Source organism: Helicoverpa armigera, chromosome 3 (genome assembly GCF_030705265.1).
Source record: "Helicoverpa armigera isolate CAAS_96S chromosome 3, ASM3070526v1, whole genome shotgun sequence".
Taxonomy (NCBI): domain Eukaryota; kingdom Metazoa; phylum Arthropoda; class Insecta; order Lepidoptera; family Noctuidae; genus Helicoverpa; species Helicoverpa armigera.
The window spans coordinates 12,809,238-12,835,868 of NC_087122.1; the positions used below are offsets into that span (position 1 = coordinate 12,809,238).

A 26,631-nucleotide genomic window follows, 5' to 3' on the forward strand; every position below is an offset into this window, starting at 1 on the left:
AATTGTTGGACTGATCATATTTAATTCAGGAAATTCTTGCCTTGGTAGTAAATTCATAACAAGCTACATCAAATGCCCGTCCAATTTTACTCTCCTATAAAATCTAATCCTGGCACGGCTTTTATGATCATGTTAATGAGCGGGCATGGGCTAAGCAGAAAACCAGAAACTAAAACGAAATATGCTCACATAAGGAAACCCACCCGATTTATAATTAGCTAAGCGATGTGTTAACGGGTCAATGACACGCGGCCTGATGCCATACGAAATCGTCACTGGCCATGCGACCAGGCCATACAGACCCCTCATCTCCACTTACGAATGAGTAGTGAAAGTTCTCACTAAAATGGTCGCAGGTGCACTTTTGGCAGCCAGCCACGTATTCCATGGTTCAGCTGGTGATTCCTAGGGTTTATTTAAGGATCGATAGCTGATCTTCGATCTCCGACTACCGTTAAAGGTAGTTGTGTATTCAGTAAGCACGGTGATGTAACTATGCGAATGTATGCTGTTTGACTACGAAATTCAAAGTACTCGAGTGAATCAGGCGAATGAAGTCCGGAACTCCGGTTTTCGTGATAATGGCGATTGATGATTCTTCCAATTTTCACGCCATTGTTATCTCTAAACTTTTGCAGTCTCATATTGAAGGTCAATTTTGGCTTTCAAAATAAACTTTCTACTATAAAACTAGGAATTGCTAACAAAGCCAAATTCTCACTGTTTACTACTAATGAGTACATTATAAAACGACACACCTTGTTTGTAGCAATTAGTAGTATGAAACACGTTATGGCCACAAAATTTTTCGGCAGTTCAGTCGTTTTACAGTCCACTGATTCACAATCATTCTAATTAGCTAGTAAATGCTTATAACACTTGTTTAAAGTTGTAACGAATAATGGCTGAAGAGTGAATGGTTTTATGGTGTGATGATCATTTGAATTTTATCTGATGATGTTGTTAAGAGAATATTAATTCTTTGGTTTTACTTAAAATTAATTATTTCGTGCTGCGTTTGAGCTCATGGTAATCCGGCATTAAAAGTAATCATACCGTCATCTTCTGGTACATTTAATTTCATTTTCATTAACGAAACTCTACGTCTGATATGACAATGAATTAGCTAAGCTTTCCTATTTAGATTTTTTATTGACTGTCTGAAAGAAATAGCATTGCTGCAAAACGTTTTACGAGTCGAGAAAGTATTTCTACCTTAACCCCAGAAACAGCGAAACTTATTTATTCTCCACAATTTCCAGTGTTAACGATTTCTTCTTGAAGACTTTATGCGACAGGCGAAGAAGGAACAATAGCACTGTATTAATTAGTGTCATTTCCGAGCACAGAATGCTTTCAGCTAACGACATGTTGCGTGCAGTCTCATGCGACTGTAGTCATAATACCTGTCTAGTTTTTGCAGTTTCTTGCTGACAATGATTTGTATGTAGGTACAGGTGATTTTTGTTGAGTGTCAGCTTATAGGTCATTGGTTTTATGAAAGTTTGAAAGGTATAGATGGTTTTATGTGCTTACTTGGTAGAGAAAGCAAGCATTTTCACAATCTTTATAATTTTCACTATTTCTTGGTTCCTAGCCGCAAGTTATATCATTAACTAATCGCCCTTGACCTACTTACGGTGAACTGCCATGCTTCAATTCGGTCAGATGCAAGCCCGCGATTAATTGAACCGCGCGCCCTCACCCACTTGACTATTAAATTGATTACATATTAATTAGCACGTTTACTACGTTCCCGTACGTTAATTCCGAGAGTGATTATTATTAGTTATTAGTTTATTGGCATCAGGTCGAAGATATTCGAAAATAGGTTGTTTATTTATCGCGGAGGAAGTGAGAATAAATTTTAATCCGTATTTATTTGGTTTCTACAATATCATAAAAAGATACCCCTGTTAATGCAGTTTTGTGTACAGATGCGCGTATTGCAATTGTTGTTAGTTATTTTATATAACAATGTATGTTTACTTGTCGTTATAGTAAGTTCAACTCAGTTGTGCGCGCGGCCTTATGTGTGGGTAACCCTTGTACATATACAGTAACTTTGTGTGCGTGACAAGAGGTACAGTCGGGTACAATACAGTTATTTAGGGGTTGTATACGGGGGTTTAAAGAAAAACAGTCATTACGTAATTTAATGTTTATTTATTTATAATGATTATGAATCGCTATTTGAAAAATCAAATGATGAATTTTCGGATCCGCTACTCTCCAAGGAGAATTATAAATTCTGACTCCAATGTCAAAATGTCTATTCTTCTTTTTTCTTTTCTACATATCGACAAGTATTACGCCACATCCCTTCATCAATTTGACTTAAACGTTCATTTATGAGTTTCATTATTTTGTTATTTTGGTCGACATTATGCGAAGCAATATAACTTTTTAAAATTCCCCACACGTTTTGTTTACATTATTATACTAGATTATACCTCTTTTTACATTCTTAGTCCACACTTTTATTTATTGTCCACGTACCCCGAGCTAGAAAATATGTACTTAAGGAGTATTCAATTCTTAGATACTGTCAATGTCAATTTGAAAAGACGTATGAAAAATTAATGAAAAACTATATTTAATAATAAAAAGGTTTGAATGTCGTTTTATTTTTTGAAACGCTTTATCTGACTCCTTAATAATTTCTCCGCGAATAACTAGTATTTTCGTAAACGACTGTACCCATAAGAAAAAGTGATAAGAACACGTCATGCTCGGACGACGTCACTGTCACACGAATGAAAGTTGTATATTTACAAGCCGACGCACACATAGGGCCGCGCGCAAATCTGAGTTGAACTATCTATACCATTGTCAACGCCATGACATTGCCAAGTATCATCGTACATTGACTTCTGTTCAAAAAAATGTGTCCAATTTCGGCAATATTCTTTATAATTCTTTAGTATATTCTTTAGAATACTTTCAGTCTAGCTCTAAGTATTAAATTGCAAGTGTTTCTCCATTTACGTTTCCTTGGCATAGTGCCAGGTTCCTCTTTGCTAAGTGAAGAGGATGCGAGCATGACTGCTTCCTTAATTAAAGATTTTGCGATTTTACGCGAAATTGCTAAAAGTATTCTTCACATGTTTGTTAGTTAATTAAAGTGTCCGAGCCGCTATTGTTTACGTTTTTTTCACCGTTTGTCAATATCCTGCTATGCAGCTATAACATTCCCACGGCATTAGCCAACTAGTGTCACATGTATGCCTAATTAATAAACATGGAAATGTCGCTTATTCATACCAATATGGCTCTGGAAAACATATGTTTCACTGCAAAAAAATCTGCAAATACTAATTGACGTGCATTTTATTCCTTTGCTGAATAAAGTCAAGATAAACGCATTATCTGAAGATAAATTGTCAATTAACTTCAGATTTACAGACAGCTATTGTTATTTCTTTTCATATCGATGTCCTGTCACTGCATAGCGATTATTCGCGATAGCAACTCGCCATCGGCCGTCGGCATGAAAGTCGATGATATCCGGATGTTGGCACTTTCGCAGCTACTCCGATGAGATACTAACTAGTTTTTGCCATCGCCTTTTTTAATCTGTGTTGATAATTACCGCCATTTAAGATTACAGCTAGGGTCAGTTTCTTATGATTATCCAAATAGAGAACTTGTTAACGGACCGTTTCGAATAAGCTAATCAATATTGTCTTCTGTTTGGGTCTACTAAATATTCTTATGTAACATTTTTCTCCGATCCTTTTCCTTTTATGAAAGACGTTTTAACTTATTAGTAGCATGCCATTTGGACCTCATTTTCGCAAGGCAGCCCAAAATTGTTCGTTGTTTTGGAACCCAACCCAACAAATGAAGGTGTTGGTCAATATTTGCATAATTACGCCCACTTATTAAGTTATTACGGTGTTTGTGTACAAATGTTTGTAATCCTGGCGTTTGAAACTCTGTTTGTTTTAAGTAGATAGGATAGGTATGGTGGAGGGAAGCACGATTTCAAAGTTTCGTGACAATATACATACAGAACGTGTCAATGATTGAAATTAATCGTGTCCTAACGGTGAAGGAATCATGACTGTCATTCCGCATGAACATGTTAAGTTCTATTGTAGGTGTAGTAGGTGGAAGTTGAGTTCTGTATAGAAATGTTGTAAGTAGCGCCATCTCTGGTAATGCAAACGAAGTAACCGATGCAGAGTCGTACACATTTGAATGTCCTGGAGATTCTCATGATCCTGGTGCTTAAAATAACAAATCTATTTAGGTGTAATATAGTGAAAATTAAATTAAAAAGGTCGTGGTTTACGCAAACAAAATATTGATTGAAATTAAATTAGCTACAGCTAGTGAAATCGTTTTGTTAACCTAATTCGTGTTGTCCTTCATGTTTGTGGTTGTCACCCGTCACGTTTTATGGGAAATTACAAACACTGCAAGAACGACACTAACTAAAATATTGATTAAGTTAGGCAATACTACTAATATTTGACAGATTATTCCTAGTAGTAGGGGTAGAGTGGAGACTTAAAAACTCAAGACGTTGATTTCACAGACAAAAACCTTCAAAAGCAGTTAATCATCAGACATTAAGACTGCTATTTTTGGACTCCACTGATATGTGCCATGCTCATAGGTCACAGCATCTGATTGCTTTTGCCATACGATGAAAGTCCAAACGATTGTATCACAAACGTGACCGTACCTATCGCAAAGCATATTTCCAATAACGGTGGTTTTTTGCTTGCTTTATTTCGGCGATTCGTTCCACTTTCATTGGGTCCGCCGAGCGTAACCATGGTGACGGCAGTGTGTTCAATATCAGAAGCTACGTGAGTACACACCGCGAAATGGGGAAACGAATCAACGAATGTTTTTTTTAAGAATTTGGACTTGGATAATTTGTACAAGGCTGAACGATGTTGCTTTACGCGTGCACGCTGTCAATCAAACGCTGATAAAAATCTTTCTCGCAGACAGACGTTGAAAGTGACTTGAGTTGTCTGTCAGTTTTAGATACTTTCATATGTTTTTGGTATTCGATTTATTTTGTAGTAGAAGATAGTCGTTGTAGTCGTTTTTAACACGTGTATCACATCTGTAACACGTCTTTTTTCTTTCTGTCTTAATTTCCATAACTTGCTGTGTTATCGTTTTGCGTAGTAAATTAGGTATTCAGTATAAAGATATTTTAGAACAAGATACAACATGTATTTGAATATAAAGTAGCGATGATAGTATGTAAATCACTTCACGATTTAATATGTATTACGAAATGATCCATATTTAAATGGGGTTTTTGGATGCGATCAATTGTGACAAGACCAGACTATACCAGATTAGACAAGTGACAGAAAACTCAATGCCTACACAAAGTTCTTACATGAAAGCGTAAATTATTACTATGACAGAGCATTGCACGTCTGCGGTATTCCGCTCGGATAATTTATTACTGGCTCAGTTGATGCGTACGACCTTATCACAATGGTCGGTGAACACAATGTGAACGTAATCTGTTCTGCGTACAGCGCTTTTGTTAGGTTCTAGTACAAAAAAGTCACTTTCTCGATAGGTTTCAAAGTGATTATGGGTTGGTGAATCACCCTTAAACTCGTTCGTCTGCATGTAGATACTTACTATAGCTTAGGAGTCATCTTTTAATTTCATGAGAATTCCTGTGGCATCTCAATCACTAAAGATAAATCAATCACTTTAAGTAATTGATTCAGCGCAGCATAATCTTCGTTTTCACTTTCTTTATGTTTTATATCAAGTACTTGTATCTCATGCTCATAAATGAAGTGCATGAATGTGTCACCCGCCAGGTCGACGGCCTTGACCTGATAATATTTCAGAGTTTACATCATTGAGGTCGTTAGCCTATAATAAAGTTGTACCTGTTTACCTAGTAACTTCGAGTTGTTTTAACTTTGTCAGTTTTGCATTTTATATCGATGACTTTTGGGAGTGAAAAGTTTTATTTTCAATTAAAATCTTAGTATCTAATGTGTGTGTGGTCTCGGTTTAAACACCTTATTCTCGTGACTCATAATTGCAAATATGGCAATAACTCGTTTAAGGCGTCGTTACATTTCCATAAACGATCTGATAGATAAAAAATTGCTAGGCTGGGTATGTCTTGGGTACTTTTATCTAGATTATACCTCAAAGTCGCAAAAACTCCTACGATTTATTGGTTTACCTACCTACTAAAATTCGATTCTGATGGATGAACGGAATCAGCTTATTAGAAGCACTTGTTATCAAGGTCCCTATTGTTTGGATGGTATATTTTTAAATTTTACTCTCCTTTTGTGTATACTCGAGCTAATAAAGCGGCGCGGACAGCAGGGAATTGGAGAAGGTCAGCGACCTTGTCCTGAGTCTATAATTAGTTCTTTGTTTGCTTTGAAGTTTGGCTGTCATCAGTATACGTGTTCCTTGTAACAGATTAGGATGAATTCCAAAACAGCATCCCATATTTTTTCTTTTTACTTCAGTTAGTCATAAATTCTTCATCTGCTCGTATTTTGTGACTTTTGATACCTCTGAATGTCGTCCATAAAAGCTAGAATATTTACTATGTTGTCAATGTGTTTCATATCGTATGTCCTGCTGAATTTTATGCAAGTTGAATAGCCTGTACCAGGTACGAGGTTGTCTGTGTATATTTTAATATTTTGTCAAGAATTTGCCTAATTTTAGTCTTATTTTTTTAGAATATCCTATTAGTGTCTGGGTCTATATTTGCCAAACTTTTATACTCTTGTCTTTATTGAACAGACAAATTTAGCGGATATTTACCCAGTAAACACAGACTGGAATCATATTAGAAAAAACAACAACTTCCTACGTTTTTATAAACCGCGCAGCCACACAAGGCAGTTTGTTTAATGCGTCTAGTCACTCCCCCTTTTGTCGCAGACTATCCTGCCCCCTATGAACATATAGCTATGCATAGATGCATCTACAGCTGTTTAATTAAACTGTGACTTAACTGTTCCCTTATCTTCTAGCCTTGACACTTGTATTGTATTGGACTCTTGTACAATTGGCCTTGCTGTTCATTGATTGGGAATGCGAAACAGGGTTTTGGCAAAACGCAAATTGGGACTATAATTTTGGTTACGGCATTGCAATAATTAATATGCACCCTAATATTGAAGTAGTTTAAACTGCAAGACATGCTATTCCCCGCCCAAAATTAATTACAAACTTCTCAACCGGGATGGACAAAATTGAGCGTCGGTTATAGCTAAATTGCAAGCCAGCCTTTTCATAGCAATGTAATAATTTCATCTTGACTAAACCGTTTTTGGCGGCCCGTTAATATTTATTGTAGATATATTGCTCGTGCGAATTTTTCTTCTTTTCAGGCAAATCTCCATAAAACAACTGTTTAAATATACCAATGGATTTGCATACTTACATTTGTTTGCACAGCCTTTATTAGAGGACATTACTCTGCTGCCTATATTATTTTTGAACTGACTCAAGTATAATGTGAACAAGAAATTAAAATGTTTTCGTAAACGAACGTAAATCTTTCATAATGGTAGAGAGGGACCTTGCATTAATTGGTGCATTTTATAATTTCCAGGCCGGATCCATTCGGCGATCGTCTCCGGGGTCAACTTGGAGACGAGGTCAGTCACAGTGGAATGGTACGAGCGTGGCGAGACCAAGGGCAAGGAGGTGGAGATTGATGCCATCCTGGCCCTCAACCCGGAGCTCGCAGTCGGACCCAGGCACCACACACCACACCTACAGCCAATGCCCAACAAACTCGCCAGGGTAAGAGTGATCTCCTCTCAACTTACGCGCGCCTAGTACTTCCATAACGAGTGGGTCTATGTTAGCAGTTTATGGTTGCCAGTTTTCGTCAAGCGTGATCGACTAGATAACATGTTCATTATGCTTGCTAAATACGATCATATTAGAACGTACCATGCGAATCATTCGAGCACTACAGTATGAAAATAAATAATGCTAGTGTTTATTTCTAAAAAACTTCGTCAAGCGTGATCGATTGATTTACCAGTTATGAATTCGCTTGAAATTCATGTTAGAGTGAAACTTATTTTCTAGATTCATAGCTCCGCAAACCGTGATAGATTAGTTTCATGCTTGAATTAGTTGTATGTTACTAATAGTATCATACAAGTCGGTGATACAATAAAATGATTTCATTCATTCTTATACCCACAGACCGTGTTAATCTGCAATTAGCTGATTGCATCACGACTGTTTTGAAATTAATATTAATAGCAATGAATACATTATTACATGTAGGTAATGCAGGAACGTGGCAGCCTTGCTTTCATTACAGTCCAATTTATTTAGCCGCGTTAACTCTATTATAAAGTTCAGTGCAATAAATTCTAGTGGTTAAGGTCTGCTCATATTGTTGGGCACGGATCGTTGGCTCCTAAGTTGCAACATGCGTTGTGTAACAGCTTAATGTAAGAATTTTTCATGTGGATGTTAATCGATATTTAACAAATCTTTCCAGCCGATTCAGTTCATCCTAAACGCTTTCAACCAATATTTTTTAGAATCTACTTCTTTATAGTTCTGCAAACATTTGAAACGGTTGCGACATGAAATTGCCAACTGCCTTAACGAAGCGTAAAAGAAACGCAACGTGTAAAAATGCGATGTGACCAGACCTTAAAGCATTTCCTCACGGCTACAACAAAGGTCAAATCGACCTAATTTTTGCTGAAAGCCTGCAGTCGCCATTTGCTTGCTTTCGCCTACAGTTTGCGCCTCTAATCGATTGTTAACTTTAGCGATAAAGCTAAATGAAAGCTTTAGTTAGTGTTATCGATTAGTAAGGGCGTCCGAATCGCGTACCAAGCCGCGATCACTCTCATTGTTTGGGTTGTGGAGAACAGTTGCTAATAGACGCCACGCCACAGTTGTGCTGACATATCCGCGTGAGGCGAATGTGCTGTCCGCCCATGACGCCACGACACCTGTCGCATCTCAATATTGTTATACTCATTATGAACTCCTCTAAAACACTAATTTAGCAGTCGGTTTACACCAAAAGGTGCAGTGTAAAGAAAGCATACGTGAGCCTGTCAATGCGCGACAAAAATAGCATCAGTGTCACGGTAGTCGCACAACCGCTGGAGAAAATGTAGAAATGTTCCCATACATCTACAGTTGGCAGGTGACTATTTGCAGCTAGCTCAGTAGCGATCATAGCTTGACGAAATGTTTTTTCTTTTGTAAAATGCACCGTTGCCAAGGCGACGTAGTTTGTTAGAGCACGCCGCTGTGTAATCATAATCACGAAGCTCGATCACTGTTTAGATATGGATAAACACACACAGCGGTAGTTAAGTGACATGTACCTAGATAATGACGATGTTTACGAAAGCACCGGCTGGTGGTCGCGTGCTAAGTAGTGGCCGGCTCCCGGTCCCACGATGATTGATGGTTAGACATATAGACGACCTTCCAACTTGTATGGGTTTGACGCATGCCGGACACCGGTCTCATCGATTTTCTACACAGTCGTGCAAGCATTTCAGTTTCACTTTCAACTCGTACCTAGTCCATTAGGGACGCACTTCGTTTGTGACTGTTGATAATAAAAATAAACGCAGCTGGAGGGCGAAGCTCCGGAGCGTCCAGTAAGTGGTTGCACCGTGTTTTGTCATGTATCATTGGCACGTGTATGTTTGACATGGCCGCGAAGGACCCGTCCGGCTCGTCGTCGGACGACGGCGGCTTCCTGCGGGAGGGCGCCGAGGGCGACGCGGCCGCGGACTCCGGACACACGCTGCCCGTGCGCAACTCACGATCGGTACAGTTTACGCACTTACTAAACGCATCATTCGCACGCCGGAGCCGGACGCGCACGCACCTCGTGCTGCGCCGCTCCTATACCACCTTATTTTTTTATTTTCACACTTTTTCGATTACGTTGCTCCACGATCTATGATTTGCACACGAACGGCTTGTTATGGTGTTTTGTTTGAATGTAATGGATTGTGCTTTTGTCACGCCTGTTATAACTCAGTCGACAATGCGATACGGTTTGCGCAGCGGCTTCGGCGTAACAAAAACTCGATCCAATCATTTTAATGTAGTTCTGTATAATGTTAATGTACTGTATATTTGTTGCACTCATTCATTTTGACCGAATGTAAAATTTTGTAAGTTAAAATAGAAATCAATGTTGAAATTGGGTTGAGTAGATGTTCAAAAATAGTGTTTTTATGGCCCATTTATCAGGTGTTTACAATAAGTCTGATTTGGTCGTCGACAATGACATCAACTGATGATTCATCTTCCCACGCCGCTCTGACTGTCTTATCGGCTTTTAACGGAAAGGAGATTGCCCGTTTTGTAAGGGAAGTTGGGTCCCAGTGAAAAATGTTTGTGCCCTGAAGATTTTTATTTTAACTAATAGGAAAAACATTGCATTTTCATAATCAGAAACCTTTTTTCATTTATTCACCCTGGTTCAAGAGATATCATTATTTTTCTGTTTTAAGAATATAGGTTATAATTAGAAATTGACATGGACTATAGATCACTATGAGCATAGAAATATGTACTGTAAATAGCAGTACCATGGAATTATGTCTCTATTTATGCATAAAGTAATGGAATTGTTATTATGTGTTTCCCGCGGTTACACCCGCGTCCCCGGGAACACCTTTCCATACCCGGATAAATTATAGCCTACCTAATCAAATCTTTCCTCTTTATAATATTAGTATAGACTCATAATTACCGTTATTGATAGTTATTATTATTTTAGTAATAGCAAGGGAAATAAAAAACAAAACATGAATAAACTATTTATTCTTCATAAAATATTTCGTCCAAAGATTGAGCTGGAGCACTCACATTGTTGAAGCGGCCCCAGCTTAAATACCACAATACTGTCATAGTATGAGCACAACACCCTACCGTACGGTTACCCACTAGACAGTTACAATAGTAAGCAATGATACTTTCTAAAGAATTTGCCCGATCTTCATCTCTACTTATCAACAAATAAGAGTAATATGTTTTATGGCTCACATGGCGGGACTTAATTCTAGTCCTAATTAAATAATTATTTTGACCCAATATTAAGGGCAAATCCTCTTCCAAGACATCATTGCTTACTTCAACATTATAAGTACCATTACTTCTTATGTGCTCCCCATAATAGGATCTAGCCTGTTTTAATTGGTAAGATCCCAATGCAAATCTTCTTAAATCATCTAAAGTTAATCTTGGAAAATGATCTAAATGGGGAGCATTGCTGTCTATGTTTTGGAAAACCGTACGTCTCCTATTGATGTTATCCCTTCGAATAAATTCCCCCAAATAATTACTACTGTTTAATCTCGCCTGAGCAATTTGCACATACTCTGCAGCGTCAGGTCTATCTTCAATTGTTGGGTGGAATTTATTCAAAAGGCACAAACAATTTTAAAATCATCCATAAGGTGTGTTGATGCTCTGTTAAAATATTCTTGTCGAAACAGTTTGTAGTCTCTTTTGATGCGACCATTTACAATTTCAACTACCCATCTACACATAGTCACACACCTAGACTTGTTTGCTTGGTCAGTGGTCAATTGAAATTCACCTTCCAATAATGACTCAGGCATGTATGTTTTATAATTATAGCTTTGGAGTTCAGGGATCACGTCTCTAAATCCCTATCCAATATAAAGACATCCCCTGTCTAAAAATGAGCGCATTGGACCACTTTCATTACGAAATAGATCACTCATGATTGTCGAGTCATTTTTGTTGCTTCATATGGTCCAATGCACTCTAAAATATATCCATCACAACATGTGATTAAAAGGGTTTAACCAAATTATTATATTTGTGTAGACTATATGTCTGTTTCTGATATTTGTAGTTACTACTACTCTGTACATAAACATATGTACCATCACATATGACAATAGCAGGTTTAGAATCTGGAGCCATGCTACTGTCTCCGAATAGACCTTCAGGAATAGTCCTGTTACGTGAGGCCACATTTTGTATATTAGTGTGATTAACTCCCAAATGCATTGGTACAAAATGTTCTTTTAAACATTCCCTAACAATGTTCATTTTTTTTTCTAATGTAGATCGTGGCAATTGAAAAGAGTTGCCAGTCTTTGGTTGCTGTCCCCTGTCCTAAGTTTAACAAGAAATGTGCTTAATGCAAGGCTAGGATTTCTAACCTTATTATGTAAAGTAGGAAGGCTATTTAATATTTCATTAAACTGCATCTCTGTAAGTCCCAGCCAATAATGGCGTAAATGTGCATCCATTGCTGCAATATTATTAAAATCTAAACTTCTTTGAGAAGCTCTTTCCAGTATGGAAAATATATCATCAACTTGAAAGCTAGTAAAGTCATTTAGGTTGGTAGTCAGTTCATCCCACTGATTGCTATATAAATGGTGATGACAGATTCTAGCATTTAAAGGTATATATATATTGTACTGCAATAACAACAGTTCCTTTATAGTCATAGGTACTAAAAGACGTTCATCATTATCACAGCCTACAAACATACAGTGACGAGAAGCTGCAGCAACTCGTTTATACTTTGTGAGTTAATCTTAGATTGAACTCGTAATGCTTGTTGTGGTTGAGATGTTGGAGCTGGCATTGGAGGTGGTTCAGGTATCTCGGGGTCTTCTAATGAAGATAGAGCTGCATCCATGACCCTTGCAGGTCTGTTTGAATCTTGAACCTCCAAACGTCTCGTCTCCCGAGTTGCTGCTAACCAGCAAGGAATGCACACTTTTTGTAAATGTGGAACCTAAAATGAAATAGTTGGTATTAGTGAATATCAGAATAGGTACCAAACCCTATATTGTTATTGTGCAAGCATATGAATAAAAATAGCATCAATTAGAAATAAACTATGCAGCATTTTTTCTGAAACATTATTTAGAAAATGTTAAACACAATTGCAGGGTATGAGATCTCAGGTTCAGTTCCAGGATTGGGTTTCTGGGTATTTCCATTAAGATTTCATGAGTAGTAACCAGAAGAGCCTGGAATACTGGGTTTGTGCCTGGTTGATTGCATGGTCTCACCGTTATTACTTAGAACATAACTGACAAAATGTATTGTGTACTGTTAGGTACACCTCTGCCTAATCGTCGTCACGCTTGTGATTGGGGATTATAGGCGTGATGATACAGAATGTTATTAAATAATACTCACCAGATGTGCTAAAGTCCATCTTAAAATCATGCTACGTTGTGGACAGTCTAACTCAACTCTGTGGGTTCTCCGACTTGCAACAGAGATACCACATCCATAACAAACATTTAAGTGACCATATGCAGGTGATATATCCTCGTGGGATCCAGTTATATTTGACAATATCCTTTCTTGCAACAGCAAATAACATTCAATACATAGGATATCATCTGACGTTACCTGGAAAAGATTATATTCTATACTATTCTATATTTATAACTGCTTAAACTTGTAAATACATAAACTCTCATAAAGAACTAAGTTTACAGTGCTAAGTTTACTCTAATCAAATGTTATTTTGAGTTTGCATAATGCATTTAACCACTATATTTATATTGTCCACAATAATTATTATTGTTTATGCACACGATAACTTACAGGTGTAGGCGTTGTCCAAGTTCGTAGAAGAACTGTCATTTGCTCGTTCAACTCCTCAACTGTATACCGGCGTAAATTAGACGCTAGTAAAGGGAACAGTTAATACAGCGTCGGTAAGACAGGCGGTGTGCCCGACTTCTGGCTGGGGTAGACATAGTTCTGACAAAACAGTTCGGGAGTTCAATATCACACAAGGATTTCACTAAGAGTCAAATTGTTCTCCAAGAATAGCACTTTATCTCACAAAGAACAGCACAAACAAGAGTCAAGCACTTAGAGTCAATATCTCACAAAGAGGAGTCAATTATCTCACAAAACATAAAGTAAGTACGCGAGGAACTTATTAGCTCAACTCGGTGGTAGCAGAAAGGCACGTATCGTAAATAATAACTAAGTAAATACGGAATTCAAAACTCAACGTATTATACAAAGCAATCACGAACACACAACGAACGAACGTCAAAGTGATGTGACATGCGCAAGTAAATGTTGCCAGAGCAATTATATTTAATCATTAATAAATCGATTTAAGTTTTTAAATTACGTAAGGCTTTTATTTTAATTTAAAATCGCTCTTATCTTATCTATCTTATCTTATCTGTTCAACAATATAGACTTATCATGAATATAGTTAGAATAATAATTAAAAATAATTGTATTTTTTTATTTTTAATAACTGTTTTGTTTTGATATCGATTACTCTATTGATTAAAATACGTAATTTTCAATAGTTATTTGATATCTGGCAACTTTTTTTTGTTTACCAATCAAACGGATGTCGACGTAATGTTTAACTATTAATTAATTTTAACTTTATTCCCAGGGTGAAAGAAATTGTATAAAAAATAATTTGGAAACAAAAAAATAAACAATATTTTTAGGTTATTATTCCATTCAGGCACACGATACCACAAAAGGGACCTGCCCCGTGGCAATCTCCTTTTCTTACGTTTTGTGAAGCAAATGACCAATTGCATTCGCCTGTTTCGGCGTAATTGAATCAGCTTAAGCTTTTTGGTTTTCTTTAAGAGCTGCTATAAAACTACCTAAATGTTTTGGACTGGCGGAATAATTATTTTCGTTGCCTTGAGTGTTTTATTTTAATTTTATTATATTTGAATTAATTAACCTTTTTGTGATTAAATGAAATTTTGCTCTTAAATAATCAATTAAGGAAAAGAAATATCAACTGAAGTTATGATTTTAATAGGATCACTGCACGAGCAATACACGAAGTAAGAGTAATTTTAACAAACATACAAACACTACTATTGCGCAATAAAAACTTTCCACGTGCACTTCTAAATTGATGAACGACCAATTAATAGGCACGAACATAACGCTACTGACATTGAAAGAAAGTGACTTGCAAGGGGAATACGTAATAACAAAGCTAATGCTTATTATGGATTCTTAGCAAGGTCCATGCAGATGAACGCATCATGAATAAATTCTTAGGAATATTTCAAAGACAAGTGTGCCAAAGGAATGTACTTAGGAATTCCTTTCAAGCAAAAGTATGTGTATAATGAAGGGCCAATCAGGTAGGCAGGTAGCTAAAGTTTCAATCACATTAAGACATTGATATGACCAATGAAAGCAAAAGTAGTTTCGAAGTTTCATTATTATTAGCTGAAGAGGGGTTTGTAGACAAGGCTTCTAAAACTTTCCTTGACCATTTCATACCTTCCCAGGCAGGTAATACCGACTTTTAAAATACTATACTAGATGATGATTAATAAATTGCAGTATTATAGACATATAAAACTGTCCACACGTGTAGACATTACTATTCATTGTTCAATCGTAACACATCCCGTTGTTGCTGTAATCAGCTTGCGTCAACTCGAACAATGTGGATAAGATGATCGCGGATTTTGTTAAGAGGTTCCACTTAATCTTCTTTGTGGTTTTGAGGATCCCGTTCCATTGTTTGTTTAATCCATGGAAACAAAGAAAACTGATTTTGTCAAAGAAATTTTTTGTGTATTCTTCAAGAGCTGCCATAAAAAAAATCATAAATTCTATTTCCAGACTACGATTACGATTCAAAAATAAGACTAATCGAACCAAAATCATTTATTTAATATACTTACTCAGATTTTGTATTAAAATATATTGGGAAATCATGTCAATCCCGATGACGTCTTACATGCATAAATATCTTATCAATAGGAAGCGTGCGCAATTGCTGATAAGATTAGTACTATACCTGTATGATTAAAGTGCACCTAATTATAATATCGGGTCTTGTAGACACGTAATTGATAAACATTCTCAGAAGGGATATATTGAAACATTTGATTCTGTGTCAAATGCAGATGAATACAATGTATTACTATTAAATCACATAGGAGAAAGCGTTAAACAGAATTGATTAGTTTTTTTTGCCAAGTACATATTTAAGTGCTTAAGACATTTTCTATATCTTCACAGAACATTTACGACACTTTCTCAAGACTTTTCTCTACATAGAGCCTCTTTCCTTCCTTCAGTGGATTTCCACTTAACAGTTTAACGATTTAGCGGTATACCGTCGTCTGGGAAATTGGCCGTGCGGCATCCAGTCCCGTGGAAGAGATTAGAGTCCTGGCGTTGGGCGCCATTCATTGCCTCGCCTCCCGACCGTGATAAATTGCTTCCCGCTAATTGCTTCCTATCTAGCGCGAAATGGAGATAACTTACCTTTTTTCAAAAAGTTTTGGATTATGTTTTTGGAGGGTCTGACAGGAACTGTAACTTAATGAAATATATAAGAATAATATAAGATTCGACAGCCTTCTCATAAACCGTCTGCTTATTTTGCATAAGCAATGTTCGATTGCGCCTTGTGCTGAAACTAGAATACAAAATGACGTTCTAATAAATCATACTAATCTAAGACAGTTCTTAGAACTACAGCTTTGTCATACTTGCTGAAGTCTAAACTCATAAATCGTAGCAAATAAAGATATAAATCTCCACTGCACTCAGATAAACAGGAAGAGAGCCATCAAAGTGGGTTTATATTGCATTTCGCGAAGGAAGTGCCCGTGAGGTACCGTGAATAAGGAAGTTAGGAGCAACGTACTATTGGCCTGGTTTCTCTAGGCTCATTTGGGTGTGTCCCGATAGTACGAAATGCTGCAGATAACAATCATGTCCTTTGCGATAAGATTGGTAGAACAATAAAAAAGTTGGAGCCTTCGGGGCCATCATAGATATTCACTGGCCCTTTCTCAAATCAAATGATCGTATTAAGAGTTGGATCTCTAAACTTTTGGGTAAAACTTAAGTGTAGGTTCACGTTCTGGTAGACTTGGTCGTGAAATGGATTAGCTTATACATTTTATTAAATAGGTTTCTAGTCTACCTACGCATGAATGAAGGAAGGAATAAGGCCTTTGCTCCAAATTGATAGTATTTGCGTAGTCATACATAACAAAAGCTATCGAACTATGAATATTTGCTTTTAGCTGTATCACCGTGGTATCCTTTTCAGTAGTTGGTCGATAGCTTTTACAAAGTTAAGCAGTTTGCTCGGCTCGTAACTCGGTTGTGAAAAACTCGGTTAGTGGGCCACGGATTTGCATTAATCAAGGGTAGTTTGCGGAGATTTTAACTGCTAGGAAAATTTTAAAAGACCTTTAGACCTAAAATAATTTAGATTCTACCTTGAAAGACCAGTGACTCTAGACCAAACCACTATTCCATATTTATTTATTACATCCAAATGGAGTGGATAAAGTAACGATCCAAAAACACATAAAACAACGATTATTTCGGAACGAAATCGAACTTCAAGTACAGGGTATAAAATGATGTCAGTGTATTTTTGTATGCCAGCTATTAAATGTTCTGTGCCAGTGTATCAGATACACCATCATAGTTTTTCTATCGATTCATGGTTACGAAGTTTGAAAGGATCATTTGTAAAGGTGTCAACACCAATATCAGGAGGGCGTGGTAGCGTCCCATGTCCCAAAAAGTGAAAACAATGTTCCATATTACTCAACTGTCGTAGGACTACATTACTGAAATGCCCGCATACATGAATGCTACAAGAGGCTTTTTCGAAAGCTGTCTGATATCAGTGTTGCCAAATGAAAATGTAATATTTATGCGGGCATAGACAACTAAACCATTATCTAAGTTGATCGTTTCCGCTTTTACTATTATTTTGTAAGCTTTAATGAATTTTAGAATGGAATGCTTATTTTCGTCTATATGTCGTGTTACATCGACGTATTGTTTTACATGCGTTTGTTTGGTAGACAGGTGATTTTTTTGAAAAATATTATGTTTCAAATTATTCTTGTGATGTGAATATTTTCTTCAATCTATCGCACTTTTGGATTGAGGGCTATCAGAGAATTTTGTAAATAGATCTTTTTCTTTTTCGTTTCCCTGTCCTGCGGCTTTTTATTATTATTTAGCGAGTAATAATTAAAGTGTGAAGTTGATTAATGTTAGTTTTCTGTTATAGGATATGACGCGGCAATCCATACCGGTGGCGACAAAAGGTGAGTCCTCCATTTTTTATTTAACGAAAATGTCAACAACGAGAAAGTAATTACCGGATGCAAATGAGTAATGAATTAAACGAGTCATGATTGATAAACATTGTTCCGATTGCTTTAAATATGTGTCATATAGTATGGATAATTCCCAAAAAGTTCTGTTATTTATCATCTTATTTTCCAAATTATGTTCCAAAAAGAACGTTGGTCAATGTTAAAGCAATGTTTATTAGTAACAAAGTCGGGTTTTGCAACACCATCTCCAAAAGGAAGAACAAATCCTGTTTATATTTAGTCATACAACTGTTTGATGTCTGTGAATCATACTACAATGTTATGCGAATATTTTAATACATTTGGGTGCAATACAATGCATTGGGGTTTTATGCATCTCAATCTTGTGGTCCCAGATCTATTAACTATCAATCTTTCTATCATATTTTAAAAGTATAGGGAATCTAGTAATACCTTATATCAAATGTTAAAAAGATATTAAAGAATCGAAGTACCTACTTCACTTGCTTACGATTGCTCGAAACGTAGCTTTGACGTAGCACAGTCACTACTCTGACATCATCCTTCTAAAATTCATCATCAATAGGCTTTCTGTTTTGCATTATTGTTTGTGGTTTGCCGACCTTGACTGAACTATTTTCCTAAGTAATTAACCCAAAGAAGTGTTCAATGACGTCACTCTTGAATAAACCTCCTTTTAAAGTATTGCAACTGGCATGTAATAACAATGTCTCCAAAGAGTTAAGACGTTCTAATGAGGCGACATTGCCCTAACGGTTGGTGGCAATCTTAATGGCGATCTTGAACTGGCATGACGTGTGCCTCTCTCGACTTTACTAACATATTTCAGTTCCATTTTAGCTGATGATTCGTATTGTTCGTGATTTCCTTTGTGACTTCTGGATTTGGGTATATTTTTGGCATCTGTGTCGCGGTTTCGTGTGACTAGGCGTAGGTATTTGGTGTCCTTTTACAATTTGGTGTTCTTTGTCTTCTTTTTTTTATAAATTTTCCTTGTAACAATATGAACCTAAAGTGATTTCTGAATGTCGAAAGCAGTATTGATTGGTTTTTATATTTCGCTAGTTCTCATTAGTCTCCTGATGGACCAAGTCATCAAGTTTAAATTAGTAAAGATCGTTGCTCCGATAACAAGTTTTTATAGCAGGGACGATCCTTCAAAAATTACAATCATAAACTTTAACAAACATTCATCACAATAATGTCTACGAATATCGGTAATGCATTGCAATGAGCGCGAACACGCGATGATTCATCAGGTCGTTATCTACTGCATTACGTTAACCTAGACGGAATCTAGCTAGATAACTATAAGTATGAGCTATTTTTCCTTGTGAAGTAGAAATAATTATAACATTCTTAGAAAGGAATCCTTGCCCCAATGTAAACAAATGGATTGTGGGAAGCGTGTTGTATGAGCAAAGTCGTCTTTGAAATGAATGTATTGTGAACTCATCTCCGACAAAACAGCCGGGTTAAAGTGAGTAGCAGTTGCACAAGCTTTGCTTTAAGGACTCTACTTACTTTATATTTTGGATTCTATCCCATCAATGAGAGAGTTCTCCAGTTCAGCGAAAAAGATAAAACCTGATCTTACAATTCCATGGGTATCCATTACAACTCTGCTCTCCCCTTAGTAATGTGTAGTGATATGATCAAATCATCTTTACCTGAGGAATTAAGGAAACATGAGTAGGTCATCCACATTATACACACATCTTTATCACTTTAGAGTGAGACACAGCTAGGTTGACGTTTGATTCGTCGTGCATGAGCGTCGCTGCGTCTGGCCGGGTTCAACGGTCGCGGGTCATTTGTTTGTCGGGCAGGTGGGACACGCGAAATGATTGTCACAATCATAGGCTACTGGTGTACTCGTGTGTTACTGGGAAACTCGTCGATTTGTTCAATTATTGTGCAGGATTTGAAATAATCAATTGTCTCGTGTGTGCCACAATTTTTCTTCAAAAGTTCAACGTAAGATTTAGCTGATCAAAAGAAAACAAATATGGACACTTCTTATAAGAACAAATCTCGGGCTACGTGAAAAAGTACACAAGGGAGCGCATTTTTCCCTGATACCTATAGAAAAGTCAGGTGTATAGTCTTCGTGAGACATGGTACAGTAAGCCCCAAGTGCCATCCTGAGCTACAATTTATTGGGTACGGATCTCTAAGCCCTGGCTGCACTTTTGCAATTTATAGATACAGAAGCTTAGGGTAACTTAGGTGACCAACTCATCACGTATACCACGGAATTCTGGTGCTCAGATATTACTCGAATACATTACTTAAATAAAAGAGTTGGCACTGAAGATAAAGGTTCTCAAATTCTGGAGCAACTCCGGCACAGTAGGAAACTTAAGTGCACCTACGTGACTTTTGTGTTGGTAACACGTATTCAGGTGTATTCCCCTGGGAAAGGTTTATTTTACGTCTATCTTTAGAATATATTACAGACGTACTCGTATCAGAGTAAAACTTACTATAATGACTGAAAGATAACATTCATTTTATCTAAGACCCATATCTAGGTTAATTTCAGTTCTATCAATATTGGTAGTTCTTTGTCCTATCCAAATGTCGTTGAACTCCTAATTGTGTCACTTGTGACAATTTAAGTATTCGAGATTGTTATCAGACAGACCTGGTTTAACAGGTGACAAAAACTATATCATTGGATGATATTGGGGCTTACTGTATTTCAGGGGTCTTGATTATGGCTACTTATGTCCTCTTGTGAATACGAACAGAGTAGGCTTCTGTCAAAAGCAGAGTCAATCGTGTCTAACTGCAGCCTCACGAAACTACAAATCATTTTCAATGGCCATTGTCCTTTTGAAAGACATGATCAGTCCAGTGATAATTCAATTTTATGGGGCTTCTATTTGAAGTGTTATCTAGATTAATTTGGACCCCACTCATGAAAGGAAAAGCATGCATGCATAATGTTGCGCATGTTTTTGTTATGTTGACCTTTCCTTATCAAACTACCTTGCCAAATCAATTGTTATCATGCTCTTAATACTTTCACTTATCTGATACTGCTCTATCGTGGAAGTAATTTTCACCAGACATGAAATAGATACAGTCGATGATAAAAATACATTGAAACTTTGCTGCAAGAATACAATTATGTATTGAATTTTATGTGAGACTTAAAACTTAAAAGAACTCTGAAAAGTGGAAAATAAAGCGAGAGGCACTGCTCTAAGAAGTCAGTGGCCAAATAAACACAGCAGCAACTTTTTTATTTGCGGGAAGTCGGGTAAAATGTTATTTATGTCGCAAGCCACACGTTACGTTTAATCCATTTAATTTATATTATAATTTTTACTACTTATTTTCTACGTTGGAAAGTTACGGTAGCTATTTGAAAACAAAAGTCGCTAATGATGATCACGCCTTCAGGGGTGGCTATGTTTCATTACGTAGAGGAACCCTTCGATTCACGAATACTTGAGATATTTGTATTCTGGTCCTGTTCTAAATTGACGTGCCCTTATAGCCCGCCTCGGGTTAGTTAGGTCCCCTCATTGGGAAGCATCCTTACTCTCCCCTAGGGCCGGAGGCTTCTTAGGTTTTTTTTTTTGAAAGTAGCATTTGTAAATAACACGGCATTTCTAGGTATTATTCATTAGGAGTTAAACACTATGTCTGAAACCCAACAAAGCAACGAGACTTCTAATGGAATGGAATATTTTATTTCAGCTTTCATGGTTTATAAATTACATTCTGACACATAAAACACTTTCTTCAGTCTATATTCGGTATGTCCTTGTCGATAACCTGACCTACCCCTCGCTACTTGTAACCAATTACTACGATATGAAAAATTAAGTTCGTTGGCCGTCCAGCCTGGTGGTCACCCCAATCGCGTGTCCGCTCACATACCCCCAGAGTTGCGTCAATCGATTGCGCAAGATTTATTTGGCAGCTTTCGTGATCTGAAATGTCCCAATTGACTGTTCCACTTGGGATGTGGTCAATGTTGTTTCTTGAAAGTGCATTTCCTGTAATAAGATGACATGATTTGGTTTAGGATCCACTTGGTCTTCTAGAATGTCTGAGTAAAAGAAAATAATAGCTGGGCTGTGGATTTCTATGCAGATGTTAGACATTTTTATTTTTTGTTTATTGTATAGTATTGTTATCGCCCATTGATAGTAATTATCAATTTACAACCTTTACATGCCTTTAACTCATGAAGAAGCTATGAAAGCAAAATATTAGCATTGTGATCTGCACATTCTTTTTTCAGTTAATCACAATACTCATCGAAATCGAGATTATTTCATCAGTCTTTAACTAAAAAACTTGCTATTGGTGTTCCAAAGATAACTTTAAAATTGCCATTATCCTTTTATCTTCAAACTTTAGCAGCACCACTCGATCAGGTAGGGTCATTGTCGAAACGTTACCGCACTTGACATTGTGGTGCCGCGAAGGTCGTAAGCGTAATTGTAACGCGTTGTTGACCGACTTTGTGTGGTTCGTAATCATGCAGATTGGATCATTCTCATTCAGGTATGCCATTAGTGGTTCATTTAGTCATAATTATTGTGATTGATAGGTACTGATGACTGACTTTTTGGGCGTTGGTTGTTGAGCAAACTATAACCTGCAAATAATTCAAGCGGAATTATCCATTTCAACTAAGTACAGTAAATACTCTTTGGAATTGTTCAGGCTATATCAATGTTTCACAAGAGGTTCAGGTAATGCATAATCCACAAAGGTGACATACATTGCCTGTAATGTAGTCCTTCCACCGCTACCAACATGAATTGTTAGATACCACCACAAAACATGGCTTTTTGTTTGTTGAGTAATGATACGAAAGGTTCTGGTAGGTTCTGGTGGTTCAAGTAATTTTTGGAATAATATGCATATTTCCTTAATTAACACTGCAGTCTATTTAATATATGGTATTCATAACGACTATTTTAAATGCATTTTTGTACATATTCCGTGACAGTAAGCAATTTTGCCTTACCGCAGAGGTAAAAGACCTAATATTATTTATGTACGTAGAAATAATACTTCACTTTCACTGGGTTCCATCGTAGCCAGGTCTTATTCAACCGATGTAACATCAATCATAGCTACATCGTGTGATCGATCTCGGAAGAAAATCTGAACAGCCAAATTGCATGCAAATGGTCCATTATTGATCTGCTCCAGCCATTTGCTGGTAGCAATTCATTGAAACCGTCACGATATCGTGGCCATTTCTAAAAGTCGTGTCTTTTGAGTGAGCCGTCATTCATCCAAATCTGAGAATTCTTCGTTAATTAATTTCACAATTAGCGTTGGAAGGCAACAATGGCGTGCTGTGCCTATGCAGTTATGCTCGGCGCCGGTGGTGGTTCACACAATTAGTGGACGTGTTATAATATATTTATCGTTCCCGCCTGGCATGAGAATGCGAATGACAAGTGCATTGCACTACCTTTTTAATTATTTTATACGAATTGTTCAGTGTCATTGTTCTAGTAGTTTGCGTTTGCTAGCTCTAGTTTATGTGGCATTGTGTGTTCAATATTTTCATTTGCTGTTAAAATTATCCTTTCATACTTACAAAAGATTCTTTCACTTTTTTTCTAAAAATGCTAGTAAACAACAAACTGTGTACAGATGAGTAGTAGATTAATTTGATTATTCCTAGTGTTAAAGCTGGATAAAAAAATTAAGCTAATGAGATTAAGTAATGCCAATTCGCGGGCTTCATTCTTCAAACAAAAGATAATCCCGTTAATCTTCTGAAAAATCAATAACTTTACATACATACACCACTCCTGTTTTTGTTTAAAAATAATAACAACATAATATCTGCTACTAAACAGCCAGATTTTTTGTATTTATTTAAGAACTTATTTCCTGATTTTCACATCAGATACTTAAACCTAGCCTTCAGTCGAGAGGGTTCTTCGATAAGGGCAATTTGACGTGCACAGAAATAGCTCTTAGATGAAATTTGAAGCACGTCTCAAGTCTTTAGTAAACCCTCAAGTAATAGCGGAAAGCTTTCTGAGTGGCGTCTAGATAACCACCAAGAACGTGAGGTTTTTCTTGCAAAGGTCATTTTAACTTTGTCATACAAATGCTATTCTGGACTTGACCTTTGCCTTTATCAAGAGCTGTTTCCCCAGCTATGCCACCGCAGGAAGTTCAGGCCTAACATATGGTTTCCGAAAGCGACGTATATAGCATTTTTCCATGTTTATCATCATAATAACACATGGTGCTAGCGTGTCGCTATTAAGCCGCTTTATTTTGGGGTTGTATGAATTTTACATAGGGCGGTCAACGTGACTCCGTTAGTTCCATCGCTATAAGTGTGGGCCGGAGCCGTGGCGCGCGGACAGTGCGCGACCGGCCGTGTACCACAACACTGGCTGGCACCGGTGTTCCAAATTCAAATTTAACCAATCACACAAATGGATTACACACAATAGTGCTGTTAACCTGACCTTGGGTTGGAAATTCAACTATTTTTGTTATATTTTTCATCGATATGCCAGTGTTGTACGAGCGATGCGTTCAGCCGAATCTTCAGGCGCGGCGGGCGACTGTAGGCCGTAAGTTCAACCCCCTTGTCTGTCTGTGCTGGTGATTGTGGAATACTAATCCTAAATGCATTGTGTTAAGGTTCAGTTTGTGGTGAAGTGTGAAGGTGTCCTGAGAATTGATTCCGAGTTGCAAGTTTCGCATACTGATGGAGTAGACGGGGAAGTTTCCCTTTTCAGAAAGTCTCGACGGAGTATTATTATGTTAATTGTTGAAGCTGTTGACATTACCGAGTTTGGTTCGTGAACGACCTTCTAGAGGATAAAGGCTGGGCTATAAATAAAGTTTGCCATTGTCCTATCGATCGATTTAAAGTAAATAACCTGATTAATAAACAAGTACTCCTACTTACTGACGTTTGTGCAGTAATGACTGAAATGTTTAAACTAATAGGACATGCAGGTTATGATTTGCACTTCATTTCAAAATAAGCTGAACAAATGAAACAACATTCCATCTTTGTACATGAATTCTTTCCAGATATGGTTTCCTCAGCCTTTCATAATTTTAATGTCTTGATTTATCAGTGTCTTTGTTTGCAAAAACTTTCTTTGCTCATTGTTTTATTCAAAATTTTTAACTTCGTTGTATTTCTGTATACATTCAAACATTTTGTCATGCGAAAATTTATCTACGCATCTATGTATTTTTACTTCCTAAAATTACGATCGAAGTAAAGTTTAATAACTTTAATCGTACAATTCTTTTCAAACATGCCAACAACTTCAGAGCCTCATGCCGCTAAAACTAAAAAAGTTTTACACAACTTCGGCCCCACAAATCAAAACTTCCTAATTGCAGCTACAAACGCAAATACCCATAGAGTTCATTGATCACCGAATCTGCGTTTGTTCCCATCCCACGTGCAATGAGTTTGTAACTCTACACTTTTTGTTTATGATCTTATTATGAAGAACGTAAGGATACACTCTGAATCATTTGCGTAGGAGCTGGGTAATGACCCACGAGACAGTCTCGCGACCCCTACTTCATCAATATTGACTTAATATTCAACGACTGCCTAAGAAAGAATACGCTAGGAAAGTAAACCATATCCTGGATTATACAAAGTTGTTTATTACCATAAGATATATATATATATATATATATATATATATATATATATATATATATATTACCATTTCCGTCATGTGTACGTCAAGGTTTTATAGGGTTCGCATCGTTTTCCTTAGCAACTAAGGAAGTTGGTGATTTGCATACCCGGCATGTCCAAAACTGGGACGACAATTAAGTTTTTGCACAGTGAGTTCACAAAGAGGATGTTTTACTGTAGAATTTTTCCCATGGCCTCCACAATCGTTCCATAAGAAACTGAATTTTTGGATGAATGCTATGATTATTTCCCAAGAACAAGACTTTGTAGCGAATTAGAATACGCAATCCCACTGCCAGATTATGACCAGGCCTTATCTGGCTTCAAAGGTCGTGTGATCCATCTTGGGGTTAATAAAAATTTTGCATGCTCAGTCATCCTCTAACGCGATTCGTTGCACCACGTCTTCATGTCGCCGGTTCATTAAGTCCCTGTCGTTTATAACTCGTTTAAGAACAATTGGATAATGCTCCTTGACGCGATGGTAATTTGGGGATATTTATTATGTTGCAAGAAGTCCATTAGCGGATTCGCAAGAACAAATACTTCAGTCCTTCAAACGATTGGCAAATATTGGCGATACTAAGATAATTATATTGTAAGCAAATCATAGTAATCTGGAAATTAGTCTGCCAGTAGTGGCTTATATTCTTTGATCACAATGAACTCCGATGATTACTTAACCTATGAACTGAGTAGTTCTGGCACTGCTTCCCGTTCTAATTAACGCTTGAGATAAACGTGGGTGATCTTATAACAAACGAAACTCTTTTGTTTTGTAATGAAATTGTGTGCAAATTGTATGGAAACAAA

General features: G+C 37.0%; 1 protein-coding gene across 5 annotated transcripts in view; it reads left to right on the top strand.

The window, feature by feature from the left end:
• Window positions 1–26,631, top strand: part of LOC110379319 (kinesin-like protein Klp10A) — a 56,334-nt gene that overhangs the window by 13,303 nt on the left and 16,400 nt on the right. For 2 of the 5 annotated variants that reach the window (XM_064043719.1, XM_064043718.1), the window contains 3 exons: window positions 7,589–7,782; window positions 9,698–9,805; window positions 18,065–18,101. In XM_064043719.1, coding sequence (XP_063899789.1) covers window positions 7,589–7,782; window positions 9,698–9,805; window positions 18,065–18,101 — 339 coding nt within the window. Of the gene's footprint in view, window positions 1–7,588; window positions 7,783–9,697; window positions 9,806–18,064; window positions 18,102–24,516; window positions 24,716–26,631 lie in introns of those variants that run through there. The other 3 variants (XM_064043720.1, XM_064043721.1, XM_064043723.1) reach the window with 2 other exon arrangements.